Source organism: Pseudoliparis swirei, unplaced genomic scaffold (genome assembly GCF_029220125.1).
Source record: "Pseudoliparis swirei isolate HS2019 ecotype Mariana Trench unplaced genomic scaffold, NWPU_hadal_v1 hadal_30, whole genome shotgun sequence".
Lineage (NCBI taxonomy): Eukaryota > Metazoa > Chordata > Actinopteri > Perciformes > Liparidae > Pseudoliparis > Pseudoliparis swirei.
In genome coordinates this window covers 116,764-138,367 of record NW_026613266.1, presented here as the reverse complement: position 1 = coordinate 138,367, position 21,604 = coordinate 116,764, and the positions used below count along the sequence as shown (strand labels likewise).

Genomic DNA, 21,604 nt, shown 5'->3' with positions numbered 1-21,604 from the left:
CTACAGCTCCAGAGTAGAAGGACTGAAGGATCCTCTGGGAAACTTTAAATTTCCTCAGCTGCCTGAGGTGGTAGAGGCGCTGCCTTGCCTTTCTCACCAGAGTGTCTGTGTTCGTTGACCATGTCAGATCCTCGGTGATGTGGACTCCCAGGTATTTATACCCGCTCACCCTCTCCACAGTAGTCCCGTTAATCCCCAGTGGTGAGTACGTCCTCTGTTGTTGTACCCTCCTAAAGTCCACAATCAGCTCCTTAGTTTTGGTGACATTCATGATGAGGCTGTTGTCCTGGCACCAGAGTGACAGATCAGCAACTTCCTCCAGGTAGGCCTTCTCGCCGTTGTCGGAGATCAGGCCCACCACCACTGTGTCATCCGCAAACTTGATGATGGTGTTGAGCTGAAACTGGCCACACAGTCATGTGTGTACAGGAGTACAGTAGGGGCTGAGGACGCAACCCTGGGGATCCTGTGTTCAGGGTGAGGGGTTTGAGGTGTGTCTGCCCACCCTGACCACCTGTGGCCTGGCGGTCAGGAAGTCCAGGATCCAAGCACACAGGGGTGTTCAGTCCCAGCTCAATCAGCTTGCCGGCCAGTCTGGAGGGGACTATGGTGTTGAAAGCTGAACTATAATCAATGAACAGCAGTCTCACATAGCCCCCCCTCTGGCTGTCCAGATGAGAGAGTGTGGTGTGCAGTACCTGGGAGACAGCATCATCCGTGGATCTGTTTGGGCGATAAGCAAACTGCAGCGGGTCCATGGAGGAAGGGAGGAAGGCGCAGATGTAGTCCTTTATCAGCCTCTCAAAGCATTTCATGACCACCGAGGTGAGGGCCACCGGTCGGTAGTCATTCATACATGCTGGAGAAGCATTCTTGGGCACAGGGACACAGGGACAATAGGTGATAGTCAGTCAATACGTCTGTAAATACAGAGTTTAATATATTTAACTTAATGAATAAATACAAAATGTACTTATTTTTATAATTACCATATGCAAACTGTATTTTAAGAAATATATGTATTGTCTATTGTGTAAATACTTATACCTAATATCGATATGCCACATCGGAAGATACCTCTTCTAATATCAGGATATTGTGATGTTGAATTTAAAAACGAAAAAGTATTGTGTCTCTCAGATAAGTTTTTTAAAAGAAATGGTCCATAGTTAGAAACGTATTTCTTAAAAGCAGACACCATCATCCTCGACATACAGTTTAAATGTGTTAATTATTTACCATTAAAAAAACGTGTTCACTCATTCATTTAATTAAACTCACAAACGTGTCTGTATTTACAGACGTATGACTATCACCTTCACCGGAAGCTCGCTCTTATTCTGAAGTCTGACGCGCTCTTATGGCTCGTGCATAGTGGGCGTAGAGGAAGCCGTGCGGCTGGTGCAGGAGGCCGGCAGAGACCCGCAGAGACCCGCAGAGACCCGCCGCCCGGATGGAGGAGGCCAGAGAGAGTTTCACCTTCAAAGGTGTCGCCGAGAGACTGACGCTGGGCGTCACGCGCATCCTCGGTGTGTATCCCGCTCCTTTGCTCGCGCGTGGTTAGCCGGTGTTACGGTGTAGCAGGTGAAGCGGTTAACTACAGCTGTCCTCGCGCACGCCGCTCGGAATATTGTAATGAAGCGTCAACCCTGTCGTAACGTCATCATTTACTCATTAAACATTGAGGCATTCACGAGGGCAGCTAGGTTCTCACAGCGGTTCGTAACCATGGCAACACCGGGCGCGTCGGTTCTAAGTCGCCAGTTAACACGGTCGCTTCTTAAACAGTAACACCGGTGTGCGGTATTAACTGGTTTTTGAATGAACTGGTTTTGGTACGCGTGCATGAGGCAGATGTGCCGTAGGAGTGGCCTCGAGTTGCCTCTCAGGACCCGTCTGACTAACTAGGAAATGCACATTTCCATCGCTTAGCCTCTCTGTCACGTTCTTTTGATGTAACGCTAATGTTTTAAAGACTAAATACGGAGGACTTTGCTGTAAAATGTGATACCTGTTCGGGAGGCTGTAGTTGAGACGCCGAGGACACGGAGCGAGGACAAAGTAGGTGACTCTGCTGGTGCCTGTTCAATATACGACTAACTTCAATAAATACTTGACAAAATGCTCTTGTTGTCAGTCTGATATTTATGTTATACGTCGTTATCTGACGTCAAGTCGATGTGAGACCAGTTTACTCTTCATACAGTGTGTAATGAAGCATGTAGCCTGTTGTTTACACCCAGCTCGCCCACCGCTGTCAGCTGGGAAACTGTGATCGACTCAGATTAAGTTGTGATACCACAACAAGACTTTGTGCTGTCTTCACATCTCTTATGTTTTATATTCGAGACTACGGATCAACATATATCCTCGTAACTATACTCTACCCTGTGCAGCACTCACTGTCCAGATTAAACATGACTGTTACCTGTTGTTTTGTTACGATAAGGACACACATAACTACACACAGGAGTGAGCGTGTCTTTTGACACATGACGGGGGAGCAGCTCCAGCCTTCATTTAGGATTTCGACGGCATTAACGAAACGTTTTCCACCTTCATGACGAACATATCACTTGTTCACTGGCGATACAAAAATTTTAAAAATGGATTAAGATTAACGCCAAGAATCGAACCTGCGATCATCTGCGACCACAGGGCCTCCTAACTTGCATCCCAACTACCATTGAGCTATAGAGGAATATGGGTTGATTACAGTCAGTTTAAGTTTTAGATGAATAGATAAATCACTCATAGTGATAATCAGTAACTGCGTTTCCTATTGTCGCATCAACTTTAATGCACAAAGCGGCTGTTGCCTATGCAATCACGTATTTGAGTTAGATGGGTCTATGATGTTAGAAGAAAAGGCAGTCGGTGTTAGAATATATTATATAAATATTAATGTCTTCCAAAGTTACTATATTACTTACTTAATTTGCTCAAAGTCAGTTTTTGTTATTGTATTGGCTCTCTTCGAAGGCGGTCGCATTTTCTCTCCCTCTCCTCCCCATGACCTTCCCTTCCCTGCTTGGCTTCTCTCGTCATGTCTTGTCTTGTTTTATACTTGAGAGACTCTCTCCTCATCGCTCTTCGAACTAAAAACCATGGACCGATCAACTGATCATCTGATCAACTGGTCTCTCAACGCAATTGACACCGTCTTCTCGACGAGAAGCTTGGGTTCGGGGGAACCTGCCCGTCCTGCCGGGACGTTGCAGCTGGTTACACGATGGACGTGTCGTGTGCCTAGCAGCCTTTCCGTGGAGGACGTAGATGACATCTACCTATTCGGAACTATGATTACAGGATTTCTGCTGTTTGGATTTGGCGTTGCCCTGGTTTATCGGAAAATTAAGGAAACGGTGACAGCCGTTAAAAGCCCCCTAAGGCTGCCCGACGAAATTGGATCGATTTGAAAAATGGGAGGAAAGTGGTGGAATAGTAGGTGCGCAAATTGGATGTAGCTGCTGGAAGACCAAACAATCCCAATCTTATCTGCTTTCGGCTCCCTCAACCAGAACGGGCCTTGGCCAAGGCCGTTACTGGAACAACAACTCCCCTGAAGATCGCTGAAGTGAGAACCTCTCTCATTCCCTTCCCCCTATCCACAGACACCTGTGGTTGTTTTCTCCCAGGACCTTTCAAGGCTATCTCCATGGCAACGACCATCTTGCGGACTGAGAACTCTGTCTGTTGTGGCCTGGGGGAGGACGACATACCAGAACACGCACACACGAACTTTCAATAATACTGATTGCATTCACTACCCCCCTCCCCCCATCCCACGCCTTCGCCTGCTTTTTACCCCCAGTGTGACCGGACGGGGCTGTGGCTGGCGCTGCTGTGATGGCGCCGGACCGGCTGGCTGCTTGTCGGTGCTGGTTACCTTCTGCCCCCAATGGATGGGCTTAGATCACCCAGTTGTTGGATTACCTCCCCTCCCCTTCCTACTCGTTGCAAGTCATGTCTAAAATGTATGTGCTTATGTGCTAAGGTGTTTTTTTCCTGCTCCCACACTGTACCCCTCTCGGGGCATAGTCGGGGGGTTGGTGTTTTTTCTCGCCTTCTTCCCTCATGTTATGCTGTAATCTTTCATCCACCCTTTCTTGTAATTTCGATGCTTTTGTACCTGTACTCTGGCAAACGACAAATAAATATATCAATCAATCAATCAATCAATTGTAATGTAAATCGGGTTATCGGGTGAAATACCCTATCGCTCAATGGTAGTTCACAAGCAACGAACAGAACAGCAGGTGCACAATTCGGCTGTTCGATTCTTTGAGAAATCCGTGTTTATATTATTTTTGTATTGTCGGTTTAGATATTTTTTTATCACCAGTGAACAAGTGATATGTTAGTCATGAAGGTGGACAACGTTTCGTTAATGCCGTCGAAATCCTAAATGAAGGCTGGAGCTGCTCCCCCGTCATGTGTCAAAAGACACGCTCACTCCTGTGTGTAGTTATGTGTGTCCTTATCGTAACAAAACAACAGGTAACAGTCATGTTTAATCTGGACAGTGAGTGCTGCACAGGGTAGAGTATAGTTACGAGGATGTATGTTGATCCGTAGTCTCGAATATAAAACATAAGAGATGTGAAGACAGCACAAAGTCTTGTTGTGGTATCACAACTTAATCTGAGTCGATCACAGTTTCCCAGCTGACAGCGGTGGGCGAGCTGGGTGTAAACAACGGGCTACATGCTTCATTACACACTGTATGAAGAGTAAACTGGTCTCACATCGACTGGACGTCAGATAACGACGTATAACATAAATATCAGACTGACAACAAGAGCATTTTGTCAAGTATTTATTGAAGTTAGTCGTATATTGAACAGGCACCAGCAGAGTCACCTACTTTGTCCTCGCTCCGTGTCCTCGGCGTCTCAACTACAGCCTCCCGAACAGGTATCACATTTTACAGCAAAGTCCTCCGTATTTAGTCTTTAAAACATTAGCGTTACATCAAAAGAACGTGACAGAGAGGCTAAGCGATGGAAATGTGCATTTCCTAGTTAGTCAGACGGGTCCTGAGAGGCAACTCGAGGCCACCTCGGCACATCTGCCTCATGCACGCGTGCAAAACCAGTTAATCCAAAACCAGTTAATACACACGCTTTTAATCGCGCACTTGTATCCTCGTTGTGTCCCCGTTGTGTCCCCGTTGTGTCCTCGTGTCCCCATTGTGTCCCCATTGTGTCCCCGTTGTGTCCCCGTTGTGTCTCCGTTGTGTCCTCGTTGTGTCTCCATTGTGTCCTCGTTGTGTCCCCGTTGTGTCTCCATTGTGTCCTCGTTGTGTCCCCGTTGTGTCCTCGTTGTGTCCCCGTTGTGTCCCCGTTGTGTCCTCGTTGTCCTCGTTGTGTCCCCGTTGTGTCCCCGTTGTGTCCTCGTTGTGTCCCCGTTGTGTCCTCGTTGTGTCCCCGTTGTGTCCTCGTTGTGTCCCCGTTGTGTCCTCGTTGTGTCCCCGTTGTGTCCTCGTTGTGTCCTCGTTGTCCCCGTTGTGTCCCCGTTGTGTCCTCGTTGTGTCCCCGTTGTGTCCCCGTTGTGTCCTCGTTGTGTCCCCGTTGTGTCCTCGTTGTGTCCCCGTTGTGTCCTCGTTGTGTCCTCGTTGTGTCCTCGTTGTGTCCCCGTTGTGTCCCCGTTGTGTCCTCGTTGTGTCCCCGTTGTGTCCTCGTTGTGTCCTCGTTGTGTCCCCGTTGTGTCCTCGTTGTGTCCCCGTTGTGTCCTCGTTGTGTCCCCGTTGTGTCCCCGTTGTGTCCTCATTGTGTCCCCGTTGTGTCCCCAGAGAACATGCCCGGTGTGGGTGACGTGCGGCTCGTGGAGCGGGAGCCGGCGGAGAAGAGGAGTCTGCTGTCGTGGGAGCAGGTGAGCGATGGACACCTGAGCCCGGTGGTCCGCGTGACGTCATCGTGCAGTGACCCGCCTCATGTCGCCCTCTAGAGGAACACCTGCATCCTGCCGGAGGACCTGCGAGACTTCTACCTGACCACTGATGGACTCACGCTCACCTGGAGCGTGAAGCTAGACGGTGATAATAGTTAGCTTAAATGAAAGGCTACTGTTAAGATCACATGATACAGGTGTGTGTGTGTCTCTCTCTGTGTGTGTCTCTCTGTGTGTGTGTGTGTGTGTGTGTCTCTCTAATGTGTGTGTGTAGAGGAGTGTGTCCCTCTGGGCAGCATGGTGGTCCCCAGTGTCTCTCTAATGTGTGTGTGTGTGTGTGTGTCTCTCTCTGTGTGTGTGTGTGTCTCTCTCTCTGTGTGTGTGTCTCTGTGTGTGTAGAGCAGTGGCGGCTGGTGAATTTTTTTTGGGGGGGGCGCAGTTTAAATATCACTCAACAATGAGAAGAAGAGAGGTTTTGAGTAGAATATTGTAAAAAAGAACACAGCGTGCTCAACACGTCCAATAACAACTATCAACACACTGTAACTTTGGGCATGAGAGGTTCAGAGCAGCTTTAAGGAACATTGGGTTGGGTTTCAGAGGTTTGCAAAATAAAAGAGTTTCACCCTCACATGAAAGAGGTTCAGAGCAGAATAGAGTCAGAGAGATCACATGTTACATTGGGGGACAGAGTAGAGCCACCACTGTAAAGACAAGTAGCTCCTCTCTTTAAAGTGGTCAAACTTCTCCATAACTCTCTGGTTAAAGTCATCATGTCTGTAACCAGCCTGTTACATTATTCTGGAGGGAATGTGTCTGTTTTTCAGAACTTCTTCGTTGTGTTTCGATGCCAGTTCGGTCTCCTTCTGCTGACTGTAAACAGGGTTAGCTTCATGCTGTTAGCGAGTTAGCTCCATGCTCTTAGCTAGATAACTGCGGCAAGATTCATGCTTTACACTTGTCTGCAGCTCTGTAGATCCCTCACCCCGTTGTAGTCCAGAGAGTTTCCGTCCCAGGACTTTGGAAAACAGACAGGGGAAACAAAAAAATGAATTACTCGTGAAGCATTCAGCTAACCAGCTCCGGTTAGCATATAGGCTTGAGGAGAACCTCCGGGTGTACGTCCTCCCGCGGTCAGCGCTTTGCTGCAGAATTTTTAATTCCGGATTTTCGGGTCCCAACTCTTTCAGCCTCTTGTCAATATCTGACCGTCGATTGAAAGGTGTTTCGCGTAGAGATACCAGAGTTTTCAGTCGCCGACGCCATACTAACATAAAGCTTCTGCTAGCTATGTTGCTCGCGTACCTCCGTGGAGCTCTGGGCAGCAGGGTTGCCAGGTCTGTGTGACACAACCAGCCCAACCAGCCCAATATCAGAACTCAAAATATGCCCGTGCCAAACCATATACACTGCTTTTAAAGTCCAACAGCATTGCTATCATTGCCAAATGTATTGTAATATCTACAAAGTAACAACATATGTTTAGTTTGCCAGCATTAAAAGCAGTTTTCCCTCAAGTTATTTCACCTAGGTCCTAAAATGGCCTTGTGTAATTAGATACAGTATATTATCATAAATAAAATGTGTGTACGTGCTGATCTGGAGTCAGTTTGGAAGGATTTGGGGATGAATAAATTATTTCATTTAAAATATGGATTTTTATTTAAAGATATTCATGTAATTTGCATGCAAAATAGGTCTACCCGAACCAAGGACAAAAAATTCAACCCGCGCAACACTTCAAAAGTCGCCCGATTCCGCAGGAAAACCGCGGACCTGGCAACACTGCTCTATGGGCTGAGGGAACATACGGGTCTCTGATCTGCCCAATAATCCAATCGCGTGTGCACATTTGTGCGCCCCAAGATTCACGTTTCATCCTCCAATGAGAAGCCGTGCTTGCCGAAACGACTGAAATGTTTTCTCGATGCAATACACACACGTTAGATCGCCTCGAAAAAGGGGAGGGGCTTCTCTCCGTGATAATGGCGATATATTATATTTTTTCACATTAACTTAAGTGGTTGTTGACAGGCTGACGGTCTCCCACAAACATTTAGCGCGTCAACACGGTATATTTACTATTTAAATGATTTGGCATATCATGTTTTTTGACAGGATATATATATATTTTTTTTTTTTCATCTCAAAATTTTAAGAGGGGCGGCGCCCTAGCGCCCCCTATGGACGAACCGCCACTGGTGTAGAGGTGTGTGTGTGTGTGTGTGTGTGTGTGTGTGTGTGTGTGTGTGTGTGTGTGTGTGTGTGTGTGTGTGTGTGTGTGTGTGTGTGTGTGTGTGTGTGTGTGTGTTTGTGTGTGTGTGTGTGTGTGTGTGTGTGTGTGTGTGTGTGTGTGTGTGTGTGTGTGTGTGTGTGTGTGTCCCTCTGGGCAGCATGGTGGTCCCCAGTGTCTCTCTAATGTGTGTGTGTGTGTGTGTGGGAGGTGTGTCCTCTGGGCAGCATGGTGGTCCCCAGTGTCTCTCTAATGTGTGTGTGTGTGTGTGTAGAGGAGTGTGTCCCTCTGGGCAGCATGGTGGTCCCCAGTGTCTCTCTAATGTGTGTGTGTGTGTGTGTAGAGGAGTGTGTCCCTCTGGGCAGCATGGTGGTCCCCAGTGTCTCTCTAATGTGTGTGTGTGTGTGAGGAGGTGTCCTCTGGGCAGCATGGTGGTCCCCAGTGTCTCTCTAATGTGTGTGTGTGTGTGTGTAGAGGAGTGTGTCCCTCTGGGCAGCATGGTGGTCCCCAGTGTCTCTCTAATGTGTGTGTGTGTGTGTGTGTAGAGGAGTGTGTCCCTCTGGGCAGCATGGTGGTCCCCAGTGTCTCTCTAATGTGTGTGTGTGTGTGTGTGTAGAGGAGTGTGTCCCTCTGGGCAGCATGGTGGTCCCCAGTGTCTCTCGGCTGCGTCCTCTCCTCCGGCCGGCGTCCCTCTTCTCTCTCCCCGGCGCTCCGGCGCTGGCGGACCTGGACTGGGAGGACACAGGAAGTGGTAACTGTCCAGTCTGAGCCTCACAGCTACTTCCTGTCTGTTGGTGGTCAGAAGGCAGAACGTGTCATCCTCTCCTCAGCCACCGGGGGCGCCGCGCCACATTTTGATGCCCGGAGCCGCATCTTCGAGTTGGACTCGTGCGGCGGGAACGGGAAGGTGTGCCTGGTGTACCGGCGCTGCTCAGCAGGTGCTGCTCAGCAGGTGCTCCTCAGGTGAAGGGCTCAGGAGGTCGTGGGGGCGTGTCCTGACGCCGCCGCTCTGTTCCAGGTGTGGTCGCCCAGCAGAGTGACATCTGGTACCTGGACCGCGCTCTGTGTTGGCACCTGCTGACCTCCAGCTTCACCTCCTACTACCGGCTGATGGTCACTCACCTGGGCCTCCCCGAGTGGCAGCAGGCCTTCACGCCCTACGGGCCCAGCCCCCGGGCCAAGGTGAGACCCCGTGTTGCGTTCAGGGTCCCCCAGGCCTCCACTTGTGTCTGTGCGACTCGTCACAGAGACGATGGTTTACCAGTGTTCCCTCAACACAACACTCAACGGGTCAAGGCACTCACAGAAGCACCTTTGACCTTTGAAACGTGACCGTTGACCTTGTGTCCACCTGCTTCCTGTGGGCCGGGTCTAGCTCTGCGTCTTCGCTCGTCTTCACTCGTCTTCCTCCTCGTGTCCCCTGCAGCAGTGGGCCTCCCTGTACCAGCCTCTGACCTTCAGCGCTGAGCCCGGCTGCTCGGACCCGGACCCCCACCTCAACAAGCTGGACCCGGCCAGGGCCTTCAGGGGCGGAGCCAAGACCCCCGTCCCCAAGAAGAAGCAGGCGGCGCCGAACGGCTCGGGCAGCGCGGCGAGGAGCCACGGCGGCGCCGGCCGGCTCAGCGGGGGAAGACGCTGAGGACCGTGTCTGTGTCTCCTTGCCTCCTTGACTCCGTGTATCTGTGTCTCCTTGACTCTGTATCTGTGTCTCCTTGTGTCCTTGTCTCCTTGACTCAGTGTCTCTGTCTCCTTGACTCTGTGTATCTGTGTCTCCTTGACTCTGTGTCTCCTTGTGTCCTTGTCTCCTTGCCTCCGTGTATCTGTGTCTCCTTGTCTCTCTGTTGGAGCTGAGTCTTTACAGCCAGCTGCACCCAGAGCCTGGTCCCAGTGTCCACTAGTGCCACCTAGTGGTTGACATGAGTAACAGGCCTCCGGTATGTCACGTGGTCCTGCAGCACACGCAGCGCTTTGACCAATGACGTCACCCTGTCGTCAGCTGTGTGAATGTTTTATGGATCAACTTTAATCTTGATTGACTTTGAGTTCTTGTTGTATTTGTTGTGTATTATTTGAAATCTCTTGTGTGAATGTTTCCCCTCGTGGGATCAATAAAGTTAAATACACTGTTCATGAGACTCTGAGCCCTCAGCTGGACTTTACCCGTATTGATCGGCTCTGATCGATCAATACTCTGATCTTCAGCTCCTCACGCCTGGACCTCCTCTTCAGCGGCTTCTGCTACTGTTAGGTTACATTACACTAGATTACATTCCACTAGATTACATTACACTAGATTACATTCCACTACACTAGATTACATTACACTAGATTACATTCCACTAGATTACATTACACTACACTAGATGACATTACATTCCACTATATTATACTAGATTACATTACACTATATTACATTACACTACACTAGATTACATTACATTCCACTAGATTGCACTAGATTACATTACACTAGATTACACTAGATTACATTACATTACACTAGATTAGATTATACTAGATTACATTCCACTAGATTACATTCCACTAGCTTGCACTAGATTACATTACACAAGATTACATTACACTAGATTACATTACACTAGTTGAGATTACATTACATTACACTTGATTACATTACACTACATTATATTACACTAGATTACATTCCACTAGATTGCACTAGATTACATTACACTAGATTACATTATATTCCACTAGATTGCACTAGATTACATTACACTAGATTATACTAGATTACATTACACTAGATTACATTACACTAGATTACATTACACTCGATTACATTATATTACACTAGATTATACTAGATTACATTATATTCCACTAGATTGCACTAGATTACATTACACTAGATTACATTACACTAGTTTAAATTACATTACACTAGATTACATTACACTACATTATATTACACTAGATTATAGTACACTAGATTACATTACACTAGATTACATTACACTACATTATATTACACTAGATTACATTACACTAGATTATATTACACTAGATTACATTACACTAGTTTAGATTACATTACACTACATTACAGTAAACTAGATTACATTACATTAGATAACATTACACTAAATTACATTACACTAGATTACATTACACTAGATTACATTACACTACATTATATTACACTTGATTACATTACACTAGTTTAGATTACACTACATTAAACTAGATTACATTACACTAGATTATATTACATTACACTAGATTACATTACACTAGATTACATTACACTAAATTATATTACACTAGATTACATTACACTCGATTACATTATATTACACTAGATTATACTAGATTACATTATATTCCACTAGATTGCACTAGATTACATTACACTAGATTACATTACACTAGTTTAAATTACATTACACTAGATTACATTACACTACATTATATTACACTACATTATATTACACTAGATTATAGTACACTAGATTACATTACACTAGTTTAGATTACATTACACTAGATTACATTACACTAGTTTAGATTACACTAGATTATATTACACTAGATTACATTACACTAGTTTAGATTACATTACACTAGATTACATTACACTAGATTACATTACACTAGATTACATTACATTACACTAGATTACATTAAACTAGATTACATTACACTAGTTTAGATTACATTACACTAGATTACACGTCTATTCATCAACGACGTGTTTCACCTCCTGTTGTTGTTGTTGTTGTTGTTGTTCTGAGCTGTGAGGCTGAACCTCCAACGGGGAAACAAGATGAAGATGAAATGAGAGACGAGGCGATGACTCACTTCACTCTTTATGTTTGTTTGTGGAGCGACTCGTTAACCCTTTGTGTCCTGGAATGTTTGACCTGCACAGATGTGCACAGTGGGGGAGGGGGCGGGGCTTCAGACACAGTGTGTGTGGGGGGGGGCGGGGCTTCAGACACAGGCTGTGTCTACTACCGGACACTTTACGAAGGACACTTTACGAAGGACACTGCACTCCAGAGCCCTGACATCTGTGGTGCGTCTGATGAGTCTGTATCACATGTAACTCTCACGTTCACCACTTGGCGGAGTGACGGACGCAAATCTGCTTGCGATACCCGCGAACCTTAAAGTGACAGAATGCATGCACTTCCTGCCCTCTTTGTGTCCCTTGTTTACCTTTCTCCACCCCATGTGGAAACTGCGATACCTCCACAATCGCGGCAGGAGCCTCGTGGTCGACCGCTTGTGCTACCGTCGCCATCTCGTCCGCCATTGTTTAAGAAATAAAATGAAAAGTTGGCGAAAGGGCTCCTCCTCTTCCGCTACGTCGCCAAGATGGCGGCCGCTTAGGGCGAGTAGTGTCCATCGTTTACATGTTCTGCCCGTCTGCAGGGCGCCATGCGGGGACTTTCAGTGCTCTGATGCTGCTGGTTGTGAGTGTGGCGCCCGAAGCCTGAAAGACAAGCTCCAAGGGCTCAGTGTGCGGGAGGAGACACAGCCAGTGTGTGGGGGGGCGGGGCTTCAGACACAGTGTGTGTGGGGGGGCGGGGCGGGGCTTCAGACCAGTGGCGGTTCGTCCATAGGGGGCGCTAGGGCGCCGCCCCTCTTAAAATTTGGAGATGAAAAAAAAAGAAGAAGAAGAAACAAAAAACATGATATGCCAAATCATTTAAATAGTAAATATACCGTGTTGATGCGCTAAATGTGTGTGGGAGACCGTCAGCCCCTGTCAACAACCACTTAAGTTAATGTGAAAAATATAATATATCGCCATTATCACGGAGAGAAGCCCCTCCCCTTTTTCGAGGCGCTGGTCTAACGTGTGTGTATTGCATCGATACAACATTTCAGTGGTTTTGGCAATGACCGGCTTCATTGGCGGATGAAACCGGGAATCTTGGGGCGCACAAATGTGCGCACGCGATTGGATTATTGGGCAGATCAGAGACCCGTATGTTCCCTCAGCCCAGAGAGCAGTGTTGCCAGGTCCGCGGTTTTCCTGCGGAATCGGGTCACTTTTGAAGTGTTGCGCGGGTTGAATTGTTTGTCCTTGGTTCGGGTAGACCTATTTTGCATTCAAATTACATGAATATCTTTCAATAAAAATCCATATTTTAAATTAAATAATGTATTCATACCCAAATCCTACCAAACTGACTCCAGATCAGCACGTACACACATTTTATTTATGATAATATACTGTATCTAATTACACAAGGCCATTTTAGGACCTAGGTGAAATAACTTGAGGGAAAACTGCTTTTAATGCTGGCAAACTAAACATATGTTGTTACTTTGTAGATATTACAATACATTTGGCAATGATAGCAATGCTGTTGGACTTTAAAAGCAGTGTATATGGTTTGGCACGGGCATATTTTGAGTTCTGATATTGGGCTGGTTTTTGGGCTGGTTGTGTCACACAGACCTGGCAACCCTGCTGCCCAGAGCTCCACGGAGGTACGCGAGCAACATAGCTAGCAGAAGCTTTATGTTAGCATGGCGTCGGCGACTGAAAACTCTGGTATCTCTACACCAAACACCTTTCAATCGACGGTCAGATATTGACAAGAGGCTGAAAGAGTTGGGACCCGAACATCCGGATTTAAAAATTGTGCAGCAAAGCGCTGACCGCGGGAGGACGTACACCCGGAGGTTCTCCTCAAGCCGATATGCTAACCGGAGCTGGTTAGCTGAATGCTCCATGAGTAATTAGTTTTTTGTTTCCCCTGTCTGTTTTCCAAAGTCCTGGGACGGAAACTCTCTGGACTACAACGGGGTGAGGGATCTACAGAGCTGCAGACAAGTGTAAAGCACGAATCTTGCCGAAGTTATCTAGCTAAGAGCATGGAGCTAACTCGCTAACAGCATGAAGCTAACCCTGTTTGCAGACCGAACTGGCATCGAAAACACAACGAAGAAGTTCTGAAAAACAGACACATTCCCTCCAGAATAATGAAACAGGCTGGTTACAGACATGATGGACTTTAACCAGAGTTATTGAGAAGTTTGACCACTTTAAAGAGAGGAGGCTACTTTTCTTTACATATAGTGGGTCTACTCTCTCAAACAGTTAGAAATGCACTCTGTCATTTCTTGTTTTCAATGTATTGTATTTTATTTTTGTTTGTTGTTCAACGATATTATTGAGTGTTTGTGAATTTTATTTTAATGAGCTATTTTTATTTAGCGTTATTTTTAAAAATCTGTTTCCTGGAAATTGCTTTCCATCTGTTGCACTTCCTGCTCCTGAGTCCGTCTTTCCGTCACAATGGTTTTATATTGCCGAGGTGAGTTCAGTGAAAACGATTTTGCACTATTTTGGCTATATTCTTTAATAAAAATTAACCGTTTATGTTACATACAGTAATGGAATGTTAATACGATCCCGGCGTCCAGCTGTCGTGTCATTTAGACTGTCAACATATACGTTTGGTGGGGGTTTCATTGAGCCACTTTCTAGCTCATGTAGTTATTTATTTTGTCCATTAGAGGTCTCTGTTTTCCCCTTGTATGTTACATGTCATGGTTTTTGATGAGAATTGTTATTATTTAGATTTAATGTGGTCCTGTCTTCCATGGACAATGTTTTTTTGTTTTTTTATTGCTGAGGGAAGTGGAAGTGCAGAGACAGATCAGAAGGCAAATGTGTGTGTTCTGTTGTCTTCTGCAGAATAAATAAGTGCTGGGAAAATCCACCATCTGAGCCGACTTCTTCCATGCCCGTTCCACATCAGTTACATCTGCTCTGAACCTCTTTCATGTGAGGGTGAAACTCTTTTATTCTGTAAACCTCTGAAACCCAACCCAATGTTCCTTAAAGCTGCTCTGAACCTCTCATGCTAAAGTTACAGTGTGTTGATAGTTGTTATTGGACAGTGTTGAGCACGCTGTGTTCTTGAAATAAAGCTTTGTTTTTTACAATATTCTACTCAAAACCTCTTTTCTTCTCATTGTTGAGTGATATTTAAACCACGTCGCCCAACTGCGCCCCCCCCAAAAAAAATTTCACCAGCCGCCACTGCTTCAGACACAGTGTGTGTGTGGGGGGGCGGGGCTTCAGACAGTGTGGGGGGGCGGGGCTTCAGACACAGTGTGTGTGGGGGGCGGGGCTTCAGACACAGTGTGTGTGGGGGGGCGGGGCTTCAGACACAGTGTGTGTGTGGGGGACGGGCTTCAGACACAGTGTGTGTGGGGCGGGCTTCAGACACAGTGTGTGTGGGGGCGGGCTTCAGACACAGTGTGTGTGGGGCGGGCTTCAGACACAGTGTGTGTGTGGGGGGGGGGCTTCAGACACAGTGTGTGTGGGGGGGCGGGGCTTCAGACACAGTGTGTGTGTGTAGGGGGGGGGGCGGGGCTTCAGACACACACATCAGTGCAGATGTTCTCTGGTCCCTCCAGAGGGAATCTCTCCTCTACCGTCTCCCGCTGGGGGGGGAGGGGGGGGTGGTGCATCTCTACCAGGAGCCTGTAGAGCCCTGCACCCAGCACCCCCCCGATGGGGGGGGCCACGAGGGGCACCCACCACCACCCGCTGCCCGACCTGCACAGAAAACAACATCAGAACACATCGCCCCGTACCTGAACACATCGCCCCGTGCCTGAACACATCGCCCCGTACCTGAACACCTCCCATACCTGAACACATCACCGTACCTGAACACATCGCCCGTACCTGAACACCTCCCGTACCTGAACACATCGCCCCGTACCTGAACACATCGCCCCGTACCTGAACACATCACCGTACCTGAACACATCGCCCCGTACCTGAACACATCACCGTACCTGAACACATCGCCCGTACCTGAACACATTGCCCCGTACCTGAACACATCACCCCGTACCTGAACACCTCCCGTACCTGAACACATCACCGTACCTGAACACCTCCCGTACCTGAACACATCGCCCCGTACCTGAACACCTCCCGTACCTGAACACATCGCCCCGTACCTGAACACATCGCCCCGTACCTGAACACATCGCCCCGTACCTGAACACCTCCCGTACCTGAACACATCACCGTACCTGAACAGATCACCGTACCTGAACACATCGCCCGTACCTGAACACATCGCCCCGTACCTGAACACCTCCCGTACCTGAACACATCACCGTACCTGAACACATCGCCCGTACCTGAACACCTCCCGTACCTGAACACATCGCCCCGTACCTGAACACATCACCGTACCTGAACACATCGCCCCGTACCTGAACACCTCCCGTACCTGAACACATCACCGTACCTGAACACATCGCCCGTACCTGAACACCTCCCGTACCTGAACACATCGCCCCGTACCTGAACACATCACCGTACCTGAACACATCGCCCCGTACCTGAACACCTCCCGTACCTGAACACATCGCCCCGTACCTGAACACCTCCCGTACCTGAACACCTCGCCCCCCCAGCCGGCGATGGCGGTGAAGACCCTGGGCGCGATGTCTCGGGTGGGGTTGATGGCGTAGCCGCTGTTGCTGCCCAGCGAGACGCCGATGACCAGCACCAGCAGGCCGACGGCCAGCGGCTCGCCGCCCGGCGCCGCCGGCTGGTTCCTCCGGTCCGCCAGCGCCGTGAGGCCCAGCAGCAGCACGGCGGTGCCGAACACCTGGAGCGCGGGCACACGGCGGCTGAGCGTCGCCACGACAACAAGTTCACCCGCGGCCGGGCCGGCGGCCTACCTGGTCGAGAAAGCCGGCCCGCAGCGACAGGTAGGGTGCCGGGTAGGTGGCGAAGATCCCGGCCGTGGCCGTGGCGCCCGTCACGGTGAGGTTCCCTCCGCAGAAGTCGTGGATGGCTTCTGTGGAGGAGAGGCGGGGAGTCGGTGTGCGGGTGTCACCTCTGTGACTCGTGCAGGTGTCCGGTGGGCGGGGCCTCACCGTAGTAGACCCCGTAGACGGTCCCCGCAGCCAGGAAGGAGCCCAGCAGCTGAGCCGCCACATACAGCGGCAGCAGCCGCCAGCGCAGCCGGCCCAGCACGCACTGGGCGAAGGACACGGCGGCGTTCATGTGGGCGCCTGAGGGGACACGCAGCGTGAGACCACCGGGGGCCGGGGGGGCTTCATAGTGGGCTTCACCCTACCTGAGACCTTCCCTCCAACATGGACCCCCATGGCGACGCCCAGTCCGAAGCCCACGTTGATGCTCAGGTACTGGCCGAACGCGCCCCGCCCCGTCACCACCTGGGCCACGGACCCCAGGCCCAGCACCTGAGGGGGAGGCATGTGTCACCAGGAGCTATGGGGGGGGGGCTGGTCCAGGAGCTCCAGGGGGGGGGGGGTCAGCTAGTTTAGTTAACTGCAGATCTCAGGAAGGAGCAGAGATGACAGATGAATGCTTTTGTTGAACTGAAAGTGCTGAACTCTCAGGACTCAGTGAAAGTGTGTGTGTGTGTGGGGGGGGGGGGGGGCAGTGGGGGGGCAGTGACTCTGGAAACACGTGTTCAGGAAGCAGGAAGCTCCTCATGTGTCACGTGTGTTTATGTGTCACCTCAGGGTCCTCACTATGGGGGTTCTCACTATGGGGGTCCTCACTATGGGGGGGTCCTCACTATGGGGGGGTCCTCACTATGGGGGATCCTCTGGTAACAGCAGTCTCTCAACATGTGGTCCACTGCTGGACCAGGACTCTGTAACACTAGATGTCCTCCCTTGACCCCCATGTGACCCCCATGTGGCCCCCACGTGGCCCCCATGTGGCCCCCATGTGCCTGCAGCGTGCTCCGGTGTGCCTGAGGGTCCAAAGCGATCACAGTCAACCAGAACCAGAACCAGAACCGTAGAGCCTCTTACCATCATGACATATGTGCACAGGGTTTCAGCGAGTCCCACTCGAACCGCTTGGTTCTTGATCCAGACTCTGGGTCCAGCTGCTCTGGCCCGGGTCCGCCCAGAGACCGGCGGCTCCAAGTCCTTCATCTCCTCGGCTCCGGTTTCTCTTGGACTTTAAGTTCTTCAGTACGGATCCAGTTCACTATCAGGTCTCTCCTTGCCTCCTCTCGCTGTGTCGCCTCTCCATTGGCATGTGTCCTCCCTGAACCCGGACCCTCCTCCCCCAGACCCTCCCCCAGACCTTCAGACCCTCCCCCAGACCTTCAGACCAGCAGACCAAGAGAAACCAGTGAGAGAGCCCCACTGTCCAACCAATCAGAAGAGCCGCTCGCTTCCCTCTATCGCTTCAGTGTTCAATGTTTAATGTTTAATTTTTAATGTTTAATGTTTTACGTTTAATGTTTATTGTTCAATGTTTAATGTTTCATGTTTAATGTTTAATGTTCAATGTTCAATGTTTAATGTTCAATGTTTAATGTTTTACATTTAATGTTCAATGTTCAATGTTTAATGTTCAATGTTTAATGTTTTACGTTTAATGTTTATTGTTTTACGTTCAATGTTTTACGTTCAATGTTTAATGTTTATTGTTTTACGTTTAATGTTTAATGTTCAATGTTTAATGTTCAATGTTTAATGTTTATTGTTTTACGTTTATTGTTTTACATTCAATGTTTAATGTTCAATGTTTAATGTTTATTCTTTTACGTTTAATGTTTAATGTTCAATGTTTAATGTTCAATGTTTAATGTTTATTGTTTTACGTTTATTGTTTTACATTCAATGTTTAATGTTCAATGTTTAATGTTTATTGTTTAATGTTTAATGTTCAATGTTTCATGTTTAATGTTTATTGTTTTACGTTTAATGTTCAATGTTTAATGTTTAATGTTTATTGTTTTACGTTTAATGTTTAATGTTCAATGTTTAATGTTTAATGTTCAATGTTCAATGTTGAATGTTTATTGTTTATTGTTTTACGTTTAATGTTTATTGTTTAATGTTCAATGTTTATTGTTTTATGTTCAATGTTCAATGTTTATTGTTTTACGTTTAATGTTCAATGTTTTACGTTTAATGTTGAATGTTTAATGTTCAATGTTTAATGTTTATTGTTTTACGTTTAATGTTTAATGTTCAATGTTTAATGTTTATTGTTTTACGTTTAATGTTTATTGTTTTACGTTTAATGTTTAATGTTCAATGTTCAATGTTTAATGTTCAATGTTTAATGTTTATTGTTTTACGTTTAATGTTCAATGTTTAATGTTCAATGTTTATTGTTTAATGTTCAATGTTTATTGTTTTACGTTCAATGTTCAATGTTCAATGTTTATTGTTTTACGTTTAATGTTTAATGTTTAATGTTGAATGTTTAATGTTTAATGTTCAATGTTTAATGTTTATTTTGTACGTTTAATGTTCAATGTTCAATGTTCAATGTTCAATGTTTAATGTTCAATGTTCAATGTTTAATGTTCAATGTTTAATGTTTATTGTTTTACGTTTAATATTTAATGTTCAATGTTTAATGTTCAATGTTTAATGTTTATTGTTTTACGTTTAATGTTTAATGTTTATTGTTTTACGTTTAATGTTTAATGTTTAATGTTTAATGTTCAATGTTTAATGTTTATTGTTTACGTTTAATGTTTAATGTTCAATGTTCAATGTTCAATGTTTAATGTTCAATGTTCAATGTTCAATGTTCAATGTTTATTGTTTTACGTTTAATGTTTAATGTTCAATGTTCAATGTTTGATGTTCAATGTTCAATGTTCAATGTTTAATGTTCAATGTTTAATGTTTAATGTTCAATGTTTAATGTTTATTGTTTTACGTTTAATGTTTAATGTTTAATGTTCAATGTTGAATGTTCAATGTTTAATGTTCAATGTTTAATGTTCAATGTTCAATGTTTAATGTTTAATGTTCAATGTTTAATGTTTATTGTTTTACGTTTAATGTTCAATGTTTAATGTTTAATGTTCAATGTTTAATGCTACAGACGACACGTCACATGCTACACAAGACACGTCACATGCTACAGACGACACGTCACATGCTACACAAGACACGTCACATGCTACTGACGACACGTCACATGCTACAGACGACACGTCACATGCTACAGACGACACGTCACATACTACAGACGACACGTCACATGCTACAGACGACACGTCACATGCTACAGACGACACGTCACATGCTACAGACGAGGGTTATACTAATACAGAGGGAGACGTTCATTCTGCCCACAGTAGATGACATCATCCCTAAACTACGACGCAGCTGTAGTTGCTCTCAGATGCCACTAGATGGAGCGCCAAACTCACTCCCTTCATCACTCCCTTTGGAAGCTATTTCTTTCACAGACATTTGGAATCACAAGTGCTCCAGAAATCTTCCAACGTGAAATGAGCTCTGGAGAGATCAAGAAGGCGGTTTACACGGATGACGTCCTCATCGATTCAGACTCAGAAGAAGTCCATGACGTCAGACTCCACACTGGAGAAGTCGGTTTGAAGCTAAACCACGACCAACGTCTTCTGCGTCAGCGACGACTCAAATTCCTTGTACACTGCACCGATGAGCATGGCATGCGACGGCCACAGCCAGATCATTGATCTGAGAGGGATCCTGGGTAGGAAGCACTACCTGGGCAGGTACCTGCCAAACCTCAACGACCTACTCAAAAATGACGTGGCATGGGCATGCAGTGCAATGCGGGAGGTAAAACAAGTCATCACAGATCTGTCCGAGCATTCTACGACGTGAGTCACCTGCCATTATCAGTGCAGATGCTCGTAGTTATAGCGTAGGAGGAGTCCTGCTTCAGAGACATGGGGAACAGTTCAAACCGGGAGCCTTTGTTTCAGGACCCTGAGATGCTGAGTGGAGGGCCTAGCTGCAGTGTGGCATGCGAGGCGTTTCCAGGTACCTCTGGATTACATTCCTTGACTCTCCAGTCATCACAAGTTGTTCCTCTGAGGTGTGTATGGACGTGCCACAGCAGAGACAGTCCAGACCTCCCCAGGCGGCGGTCACATCGTGGAATGGAAGCCTTGAGAAGGCAATCCACGAGTCAGGGCCCGGTTCCCCCAGCGAGCTCGACGTGGCAGCAGAGCTTACAGGAACAAGTACGCTGTCAAGGTGCCTGGCGAGTCCAAGACGACTTCCAGACATCACCTCACGGTTTCAGAGGGCTGGTCTTGTATGATGATAGAATAGTAGAATGATGAGGTCTCAGATTACAGCTCATATACATGGTGGACATCAAGGCATCGTCCTGTGCGGCGGCCTGGAGGTGAGGTGCTGTCCAAGCCAGCTCAGAAACCTCTGTCACTCCGGAGGATTGAGTTCTTCTGTTCTGATGAGACTCCTCCAGGTACGTCTCAAGGTTACTTCAACACGCACGGCCTCCACAGGCCGGTGGTACCGTGTGTTCGGCAGCCGGGTCGGTGCTGGTGGTCGGCCCAGATCCAGGATCCAGATCCAGGAGGTCAAGTTAAGTGAAATGACCGTTTCATTACTAAATTAAACTGTTGAGTTCCACAACGAGTTAAACCCTGAAGAGGTTTTGAAATGTAATGTTTGTTTTAAGTAACTCAATGAAGGGGTGATGTAATG

General features: G+C 47.2%; 2 protein-coding genes across 5 annotated transcripts; one reads left to right on the top strand and one right to left on the bottom strand.

Annotated features, from left to right (window-relative positions):
• Positions 1-1,015: 1,015 nt before the first annotated feature.
• tpgs2 (tubulin polyglutamylase complex subunit 2) lies at positions 1,016-10,253 on the top strand. Of its 4 annotated transcripts, XM_056410944.1 has the most exons (7): positions 1,040-1,529; positions 5,795-5,874; positions 5,950-6,037; positions 8,742-8,876; positions 8,956-9,063; positions 9,144-9,307; positions 9,552-10,253. In XM_056410944.1, exons 1-7 carry the CDS (start codon positions 1,454-1,456, stop codon positions 9,762-9,764), a joined length of 864 nt encoding a protein of 287 aa, XP_056266919.1. In that variant the 5' UTR covers positions 1,040-1,453; the 3' UTR covers positions 9,765-10,253. The 4 variants fall into 4 exon arrangements, with proteins under 4 accessions (XP_056266922.1, XP_056266920.1, XP_056266921.1 ...); XM_056410947.1 differs by lacking the exon at positions 9,552-10,253 and having other exon boundaries at positions 1,016-1,529; positions 8,956-9,077; positions 9,144-9,289; XM_056410945.1 differs by lacking the exon at positions 8,956-9,063 and having other exon boundaries at positions 1,032-1,529.
• Positions 10,254-15,448: 5,195 nt separating this feature from the next.
• Positions 15,449-18,132, bottom strand: aqp7 (aquaporin 7). The gene is made up of 6 exons (XM_056410960.1): positions 17,933-18,132; positions 17,224-17,350; positions 17,021-17,158; positions 16,823-16,941; positions 16,532-16,749; positions 15,449-15,674 (listed from the first exon to the last, which is right to left on the bottom strand). Exons 1-6 carry the CDS (start codon positions 18,056-18,058, stop codon positions 15,491-15,493), a joined length of 912 nt encoding a protein of 303 aa, XP_056266935.1. The 5' UTR covers positions 18,059-18,132; the 3' UTR covers positions 15,449-15,490.
• Positions 18,133-21,604: the final 3,472 nt, after the last annotated feature.